Below are 10,000 nucleotides of genomic sequence, written 5' to 3' on the forward strand. Positions count from 1 at the left end.
CTCAATATGATAACAAAATCTAATAAAATATCAGTGCTGCCAGAAAAAAAAATGGGGTTAGATACAGAGTAAAGCTCCCTCTACACTGTCCCCATCAAACACTCCCCAGGACAGGTACAGCACGGGGGTTAGATACAGAGTAAAGCTCCCTCTACACTGTCCCCATCAAACACTCCCCAGGACAGGTACAGCACGGGGGTTAGATACAGAGTAAAGCTCCCTCTACACTGTCCCCATCAAACACTCCCAGGACAGGTACAGCACGGGGTTAGAGACAGAGTAAAGCTCCCTCGACACTGTCCCCATCAAACACTCCCAGGACAGGTACAGCATGGGGGTTAGATATTGCAACCAGATACTCTTCTGTCTCGATCCATCAGGGCCCAATGATATGGTAGACGAGCAGTCCTCTTTTCCTTGCCACCATTCGTCCACCTATGCACGTAAAGAGTGGCGAGTCCGGGTACCGTCAGACAGCCGGCCATGATACAAAGCCCCGGCAAAATTTCAAACCACATCCTCGGCCTCCTCCGAAAACATTGACTGATGGGCTTTTCACCTCGAACAGTGGGACCCGCCAGCCTGCAGAAGAATGTTCGCTAAAACCTGAACTTGAATCTTTGTTTCATAATGTAAACTAGATATTTAACATAAAATGGAAAATAAAAATGCAAAGTAGTTATGTAAAAAAAATAAATAAATAAATGGGGGTTAGATACAGAGTAAAGCTCCCTCTACACTGTCCCCATCAAACACTCCCAGGACAGGTACAGCACGGGGGTTAGATACAGAGTAAAGCTCCCTCTACACTGTCCCCATCAAACACTCCCAGGACAGGTGTAATGCAATGTTGACCTCATTCTCAATGGGATCTGCTCTTTCAGCTTCTCTGTAGAAGTGGCCCAGTCTTGACAATGAAGGGCAGTTTGGGGGGGGGGGGAAAAAAAATCCAGGCTGCTGGACGGGGCCAGGTGGCAAAGCACTGGAGGCTGGAGTAGGAGTTAGGTTAACCTATGACGCAGTGGCACAGACCTGCCCATTCTATTTGATTGAAGCTCGAAGGTCAAAGGTTCCTACCCTGAGAGAAACAGAGGCTATTTTATTTCGGAAGTAGCAGGTCCGCGGGGCCTCAAGATGTGGGGTTTCCGAGCCTGATTTCGTTAGTTGGTGTTAAATACGGAGAAACTCCTCCATTATTTTGCATTATAAAGAACGTCCCCCACAAATCATTTGAATTTGGTTAACTTTTAAAACGGTCACCGCTGTAAGTTGCCTGCACAGGATTGACTTCGTACAGAGTTTGAATAACTATCCTCCACTGACTGCATATTGCTGGAGAAATCACCCTGCTTTTACCGGGAGACTTTGCTGTAGTTTCGATCTGTGGTGCGAGGAAAACGTGGTAAGCAAGGCTGAAGACTTTAACATTTTCTTTCAATTGCTTCGTGCCAAGAGAAGGTGATAAATGCCCATATTGTGCCTGAGGACAGATGTCATCGTTGAGGGGACATGGGAGGGGTTAATTTATATGTCACTTCCTGTATGGACAGGAAACGTCCTCCTCACTCAATCAGTTACACACCTGTAAACAGCATTTCCACCCCAGTTGGTTCTGGAACGTTCTGGCAGCCTCGTGAGATAAAGAAGGGTGTTGCGCCCTTGGTTCATTGGCGGACGCTTCCGCATCGGGCAGCAACACAGGTCGAAGGTCAGCGGGCAACCGTCTTCTCCCCAGCGAACCAGCGGGCAGCGATCACTGTCACATGACTGCACCGCGGCCAATGGCGTTTCAAGAGGCCGGACATTCAACACGGACCCGGCGGGCTGGGCCGCGTGCGGACGAATGAGGAAGCATCTAGAATGTTCTGCTTGGCCACGCCCCAGTGCGAGGCTGCTACTTTATTTTGCACCACACGTTACGGGTAGGTTTGTAAAAAAAATAAATACATTCAGAATAAATATATATACTTTTTTTTTAAAAAAAGGCAGCCCCCTCCATGTGACACCATTGTCATTCCCGCCGGGTAGGATTCAGGAGAGCCCGTGGGATATCAACAGTGGAATCGGCTCCAGCCTTGGCCTTCAAAGGCTGATTATCAGGGGCCCCAGCCACTGAAGAAAATCAGACTGTAAAAGGTACTGTACGGCCATACCCTGCTCCAAAATTGCCCAAGTCTTCATTTAGGATTACAATCAGATCAGCCGTGATCTTGTTGAATGGCGGGGCAGGCTCGAGGGGCCGAGCGGCCTACTCCTGCTGCTAATTCGTATGTTCGTATGTTTCCACACACGCACACGCATGCCGTTTGCTGTATGCGTCTCCCACATGTATCACCTCCCACCCCAAACCCACCCACCCCTGGAACTCGAGGGTTTAATTCTGATGACAGATTTGCACAAACCGTTTCTAGTGGCGGGAGAGTCAGTAAACTCAGAAGACGCTGATTGACAGTTCATGGTGAAAGAACCAGAGGCTAGATCGGACATTTTCTTTCTCAAATGCAGCGGGTTCTCGTCATCATGAAGGCACCTTCTGAAAGAAACGCCAATGTTCGAAAGGGAATTGTACATACATACTAAAAAGAAAAAAAAAATACTTTGCAGGGTGTTGGGGAAGTGAAACTGGATATTCTTTCAAAGAGTTGACACTGGCTAGGATGGAAGGGGCACTGAACTGTGAGAGACCTGAGATACTGGGATAGTATATAACAGAGCACAGAGGGCTCAGTCAGAGATTTATAATTAGGGGAAGGCTGTTTCCTCTTTCCCTGGATTACCACAGGAAGGGGTTAGTTCGGGATTGATACAGGGCTATGGAGAGAGTGCGGGGCAGTGGGATTAGTTTGGGGAATGATACAGGGCTATGGAGAGAGAGCGGGGCAGTGAGATTAGTTTGGGGAATGATACAGGGCTATGGAGAGAGAGCGGGGCAGTGGGATTAGTTTGGGGAATGATACAGGGCTATGGAGAGAGAGCGGGGCAGTGGGATTAGTTTGGGGATTGATACAGGGCTATGGAGAGAGCGGGGCAGTGGGATTAGTTTGGGGAATGATACAGGGCTATGGAGAGAGCGGGGCAGTGGGATTAGTTTGGGGAATGATACAGGGCTATGGAGAGAGTGCGGGGCAGTGGGATTAGTTTGGGGAATGATACAGGGCTATGGAGAGAGAGCGGGGCAGTGGGATTAGTTTGGGGATTGATACAGGGCTATGGAGAGAGCGGGGCAGTGGGATTAGTTTGGGGAATGATACAGGGCTATGGAGAGAGAGCGGGGCAGTGGGATTAGTTTGGGGAATGATACAGGGCTATGGAGAGAGAGCGGGGCAGTGGGATTAGTTTGGGGAATGATACAGGGCTATGGAGAGAGAGCGGGGCAGTGGGATTAGTTTGGGGAATGATACAGGGCTATGGAGAGAGAGCGGGGCAGTGGGATTAGTTTGGGGAATGATACAGGGCTATGGAGAGAGTGCGGGGCAGTGGGATTAGTTTGGGGAATGATACAGGGCTATGGAGAGAGCGGGGCAGTGGGATTAATTTGGGGATTGATACAGGGCTATGGAGAGAGCGGGGCAGTGGGATTAATTTGGGGATTGATACAGGGCTATGGAGAGAGAGCGGGGCAGTGGGATTAGTTTGGGGAATGATACAGGGCTATGGAGAGAGCGCGAGGCAGTGGGATTAGTTTTGGGATGATACAGGGCTATGGAGAGAGCGCGAGGCAGTGGGATTAGTTTGGGATTGATACAGGGCGATGGAGAGAGAGCAGGCAGTGGGATTAGTTTGGGATTGATACAGGACTGTGGGGAGAGAGCGGGGCAGTGGGATTAGTTTGGGATTGATGCAGGGCTGTGGGGAGAGAGTGGGGCAGTGGGATTAGTTTGGGATTGATACAGGACTGTGGGGAGAGAGTGGGGCAGTGGGATTAGTTTGGGATTGATAAAGGGCTGTGGGGAGTGGGGCAGTGGGATTAGTTTGGGATTGATAGTGGGGAGGGAGCGGGGCAGTGGGATTAGTTTGGGATTGATGCAGGGCTGTGGGGAGAGAGCGGGGCAGTGGGATTAGTTTGGGATTGATAAAGGGCTGTGGGGAGTGGGGCAGTGGGATTAGTTTGGGATTGATAGTGGGGAGAGAGCGGGGCAGTGGGATTAGTTTGGGATTGATACAGGGCTGTGGGGAGAGAGTGGGGCAGTGGGATTAGTTTGGGATTGATACAGGACTGTGGGGAGAGAGTGGGGCAGTGGGATTAGTTTGGGATTGATACAGGACTGTGGGGAGAGAGTGGGGCAGTGGGATTATTTTGGGATTGATACAGGGCTATGGGGAGAGAGTGGGGGAATGGGATTAGTTTGGGATTGATACAGGACTGTGGGGAGAGAGTGGGGCAGTGGGATTATTTTGGGATTGATACAGGGCTATGGGGAGAGAGTGGGGCAGTGGGATTAGTTTGGGATTGATACAGGGCTATGGGGAGAGAGCGGGGGAATGGGATTAGTTTGGGGATTGATACAGGGCTGTGGGGAGAGAGCGGGGGAATGGGATTAGTTTGGGGATTGATACAGGGCTGTGGGGAGAGAGCAGGGCAGTGGGATTAGTTTGGGATTGATACAGGACTGTGGGGAGAGAGTGGGGGAGTGGGATTAGTTTGGGGATTGATACAGGGCTGTGGGGAGAGAGCAGGGCAGTGGGATTAGTTTGGGATTGATACAGGGCTATGGGGAGAGAGTGGGGCAGTGGGATTAGTGGGTGGGTACAGCCACAGAAGGGCAAATGGCCACTATGATGTTTCTAATTGAGGGAATACCTATTAAAAGGTGGCAGTAATTCATGGGTCAGAGGGTCCCTGACTGCCTTTTTCCAAAGGGATAAAAGGGGACAAACCTCATTACAAACTGGACTTCCCAGATTTGAAGACTGTGATCGCTATGGACTAACATTATTCCTTTGAGTATCGAAGATTAAGGGGAGATTTAAATGAGCAGTTTATGATGATTGAAGGAGTTGATAGTTTAAGGGGGGGGGCGGTGTCCAGAACAAGGGGGCAGATCCTTAAATTTCGAGCCAGGCCGTTCAGGGGTGATGTCAGGAGGCACTTCTTCACACAAAGGGGAGTGGGAATCTGGAACTCTCCCCCAAAAAGCTGTTGAGGCTGTCGGGGCAGGGGGGCACGGGGGTCAACTGAATATTTCAAAACGGGGAATAATTTTTCTTCAGTAAGGGTACTGAAGGACATTGAAGCTGCCATGGGGGAGGGTGCAGGTAGACGGAAGCTAAATGGACATCAGCCACAATCTAACTGAATGCTGGAACAGGCTCGAGGGGCTGAATGGCCTCCTCCTGTTCCTATGTTGAGAGTGGGTGTGCAATGGCCATGTTGGTCACCGGCACTGTTGATGGGAAACCCACCGTCTATGTGCTGGGCGAGGCGGTCGAGAGGCGGGGTTGGAGTGTCAGTCTCTGCAATGCGGAAGTCTCCGCCTCCAACTCCCCCGCTCCCCATTAAATGGGGTTCCAGCCGGTGGGGAGAGGACAGGTACTGAGTCGGGGCAGTGGGGAAAGGTTAGCTCATCTCCCCACGGTTTGGACCCGCCTTAAACCCAACAGACCCTTTTCCCGTCCCCACCCAACTCCCCAACCACACCTCCCTCCCTCCTAGCGATGGACGCGTACGGAGAGCCGCAGAGACCTGGCGTGGTTGGAGCCTGTAAAGAAAATGGGGTGGTAAGGTGCCATGTCTGGTGGGTGCCACAACCGTTCACCCATGGGTGCAGGGGCACCTTCTTCCTATTGCATCCAATGATTGTGTCCTCCTCTTGTAGCCAGGAGAGTCGCCGTTCCTTGCAGATGCTCCACCCACTGCCCCGCGCCCAGCCCATGCGGGATAATTGCCACGCAGTGCCCCCTCAATGCCAAAAAAAGGCCAGGTCAGCAGTGCGGCTCACCAACCCCTCCCCCCGCTCCCACCCAGCCAACCGACACTACCCCCCCCCCCCCCCCCCCCACCCCGCCCCCCCCACGTCTTGTTGCTGACGTCGCTGCCGTCCCTCTCTGACTACGTCTTGGTCCTCGGGGGCGGCCCCTTTCCGTCGGCCACGGGCGCGACCCCGTCACCCGTCTTTGCGACCTTCCTGACATCGGGGGGCTCCTCCACCAGCTCGTGCAGCGACGGCTCCCGGTATAAGGCGACTGCAAGAGAAGGCAGGGGACCCGTCAGACTCCCAGCAGCAACAGTAACTTGCATTCAGCTAGCGCCGCTAACGTGGCAAAAGGTCACCGAGGCGTTTCACAGGAGCGTTATCAACTTGACCCCGAGCCACAGAAGGAGATATTAGGGGCAGGCGGCCAGAAGCTCGGTCAAAGAGGTAGGTTTTGAGGAGCGTCTTAAAAGGAGGAGAGAGAGAGAGATAGAGAGAGGCGGAGAGGGTTTAAGGAGGGAATTCCAGAGCTCGGGGCCCCAGGCAGCTGAAGGCACGGCCGCCAATGGTGGAGCGATGGGAATCGGGGGATGGGCAAGAGGCTGGAATTGGAGGAGCAGAAGAGATCTCGGAGGGAGGAAGGAGGTGACAGAGATCGTGAGGGAGTGAGGCCATAGTGAGATTTGAAAACAAGGATGAGAAATCACCCCTTAACTGTCTAAATTCCCGGAAAACAACCCCACTTTGTGTTACTGCTCCTCGTAATTTAACCCTTGGAGTCCAGGTATCATTCTGGTAAATTTAGGCTGCACTCCCTCCCAGGCCTGTCCTTATTCAAATGTTTCTTCTCTGCATTTTTAAAAGCAATTCTGGATTCCGTTTCCCTCCCTGTTTCTGGCCGGAACCCCCCCCCCCCTCCTCCCACTAACAATACTCTGTGTAAAATTAATTCCTCTTTATGTGATAATCTTTTAATTGCTGCTCCCTAGTTACTGACTCAGCAACCGCTGATAATAGTTTCTGCTGACTGACTTCATCAAAAGCCCCCCTTTGAATCCCTCCATCAGTTCTCCTCGAACGTTCTTCGAGAGGAGCCCCAGTTTCCTCACAACTAAAGTCTTCTCATCCCTGGAATCATTTTCCACCTCCTCTCCGTGGCCTCGACATCCTTCTGACGAGAGTAAGCCGTCCAAAAAGGAACAATGTTCTAAGGCCTACCCAATAATTTGGACAGGTTTAACGACACCACTTTATTTTTGTATCCTGTGCCCTTATTTGTAAAAACACAGGGTCCAAAACACCTATATATTATTCTACAACTTTCTAAAATGTCCGTTGACGAGAGGATAGAGTCCAGGGCCCTCTCTCCCTCTTGGGATCAATCCAGGGTCCTCTTTCCCTCTCGGGAACAGTCCAGATACCTCTCTGCCTCTCGGGATCAATCCAGGGCCCTCTCTCCTTCTCGGGATCAATCCAGGGCCCTCTCTCCCCCTCGGGATCAATCCAGGGCCCTCTCTCCCTCCCGGGATCAATCCAGGGCCCTCTCTCCCTCCCGGGATCAATCCAGGGCCCTCTCTCCCTCCCGGGATAAATCCAGGGCCCTCTCTCCCTCCCGGGATAAATCCAGGGCCCTCTCTCCCTCCCGGGAACAGTCCAGGTCCCCCTCTCCCTCTCGGGGTCAATCCAGGGCCCTCTCTCCCTCTCGGGATCAATCCAGGGCCCTCTCTCCCTCTCGGGATCAATCCAGGGCCCTCTCTCCCTCTCGGGATCAATCCAGGGCCCTCTCTCCCCCTCGGGATCAATCCAGGGCCCTCTCTCCCTCCCGGGATCAATCCAGGGCCCTCTCTCCCTCCCGGGATCAATCCAGGGCCCTCTCTCCCTCCCGGGATCAATCCAGAGCTTTCTCTCCCTCTCGGGATCAATCCAGGGCCCTCTCTCCCTCTCGGGATCAATCCAGGGCCCTCTCTCCCTCTCGGGATCAATCCAGGGCCCTCTCTCCCTCTCGGGATCAATCCAGGGCCCTCGCTCCCTCTCGGGATCAATCCAGGGCCCTCTCTCCCTCCCGGGATCAATCCAGAGCTTTCTCTCCCTCTCGGGATCAATCCAGGGCCCTCTCTCCCTCTCGGGATCAATCCAGGGCCCTCTCTCCCTCTCGGGATCAATCCAGGGCCCTCTCTCCCTCTCGGGATCAATCCAGGGCCCTCGCTCCCTCTCGGGATCAATCCAGGGCCCTCGCTCCCTCTCGGGATCAATCCAGGGCCCTCGCTCCCTCTCGGGATCAATCCAGGGCCCTCTCTCCTTGTCAGGAACAGTCCAGGGCATCTCTCTCTCTCGGGATCAATCCAGGGCCCTCTCTCCCTCACAGGAACAGTCCAGGGCCCTCTCGCTCTAGGGGATAGAGTGTAGCTCAAGCTGCCACGAGCCTCAACAATTCTGAACTAGCAAATGGGGAGAATTAAATTAGCCAGTGCTCCCACCTCTGATTGACCTGTGACCCCTGGAGGAGGGGATATGGGGTCAGGTGACGCCGGGCAAGAGTCAAATCAGCATTGGTCGCCAAGGAGTCACTGTGTGGGCCCACTCTCAGGGTACGACCTTTTGGTTGGAATATCTGATGTGGAGTCCGTGGAACGGGATCCAAATAACCGTCAAGGCCTTAATTGCGAGAGGGAGGAGGAAGATGGGGGGTGAGAAGGTGAAGGCCCGAGTGTTTGCTTTACCTTCAACGACTTTGGGTAGAAAATGTGCAGCTCTCTTGGTCTTCTTCACCCTGTTGCCTTTCATAGTCTGCCCTTCCTTATTGATGCCGAGGTACCAGGACCTGCCGGATTCCCGCTGTCGGTACAGGACTGAGGAGTATGTCACATAGTAATTCTCAAACACGGACTCCTTAAACTTACATTCCGGCGTGAAACGTTCCTGTGGAGTTTAGGACAGGATTCACTTTACTTTCCGAGCGTAGGTTGTAGCAACTGTCCCCATCACCACCCACTCTGTTTGGGATTCCCGTTCTCACACTGCATTGAACTCTCACACTCACAGGCCCCACTCTCCCTCTCACACACTCGCTTGCCCCACTCTCCCTCTCACACACTCGCTTGCCCCACTCTCCCTCTCACACACTCGCAGGCCCCACTCTCCCTCTCACACTCTCGCAGGCCCCACTCTCCCTCTCACACTCTCGCAGGCCCCACTCTCCCTCTCACACACTCGCAGGCCCCACTCTCCCTCTCACACTCTCGCAGGCCCCACTCTCCCTCTCACACACTCGCTTGCCCCACTCTCCCTCTCACACACTCGCAGGCCCCACTCTCCCTCTCACACTCTCGCAGGCCCCACTCTCCCTCTCACACACTCGCAGGCCCCACTCTCCCTCTCACACTCTCGCAGGCCCCACTCTCCCTCTCACACACTCGCAGGCCCCACTCTCCCTCTCACACACTCGCAGGCCCCACTCTCCCTCTCACACTCTCGCAGGCCCCACTGTCCTGATCGCACTCACAGGCCTCAATTTCCACTTCAAACCAAAGGCCTCACTGTTCACCTCACATGTTGATGCTCCCAGTGCTGTACTGAGGGAGTGCTGCACTGCTGGAGGTGCCATCTTTTGACTGAGATGTTAAACCGAGGGTCCCGCCTGACCTCTCAGGCGGATATAAAAGACCCCGCGGCCACTATTGGAAAGAAGAGCAGGGGAGTTCTCCCTGGTGTCCTGGGCCAATATTTAGCCCTCACTAAAAAGATGGATGATCTGGTCATTTATTACATTGCTGTGGGATCTTGCTGTGCACAAACTGGCTGCCATGCTTGCTGCATCACAACAGTGGCTACACTTCAAAAGTACGCCATTGGCTGTAAAGCGCTTTGGGATGGTTGAAGGTGTGAAAGCTCCTATATAAATGCAAATCCTTCTTGGTTTTTTTTAACCTCAGGTCTCTGCCCCCTTCGTGTTGCCCCGGGGTTTCCCCCCAGAGAGCTGGAGCAAGGCTTCACCTGCAACGGGCACAGGCCAAGTGTAGTCATGGAGGTGAGGTTGTGTCTGTAATCCTGGCCCCATTTCGAGACACAAAGCCCCGTTGGAGGCCAGG

The 10,000-nt window shown here is 53.4% G+C and overlaps 1 protein-coding gene and 1 pseudogene across 1 annotated transcript in view; both read right to left on the bottom strand.

The window, feature by feature from the left end:
- Positions 1-338: 338 nt before the first annotated feature.
- LOC137357424 (NADH dehydrogenase [ubiquinone] 1 alpha subcomplex subunit 1 pseudogene) lies at positions 339-527 on the bottom strand (annotated as a pseudogene).
- A 5,522-nt stretch (positions 528-6,049) lies between these two features.
- Positions 6,050-10,000, bottom strand: part of LOC137357425 (fibroblast growth factor 14-like) — a 15,973-nt gene continuing 12,022 nt past the window's right edge. The window contains exons 4-5 of the mRNA XM_068023771.1: positions 8,633-8,831; positions 6,050-6,183 (exon numbers count right to left, since the gene is read on the bottom strand). Of these exons, the coding sequence (XP_067879872.1) occupies positions 6,050-6,183; positions 8,633-8,831 (333 nt within the window). The remainder of the gene's footprint in view (positions 6,184-8,632; positions 8,832-10,000) is intronic.

This window comes from Heterodontus francisci, chromosome 48 (genome assembly GCF_036365525.1).
Source record: "Heterodontus francisci isolate sHetFra1 chromosome 48, sHetFra1.hap1, whole genome shotgun sequence".
Lineage (NCBI taxonomy): Eukaryota > Metazoa > Chordata > Chondrichthyes > Heterodontiformes > Heterodontidae > Heterodontus > Heterodontus francisci.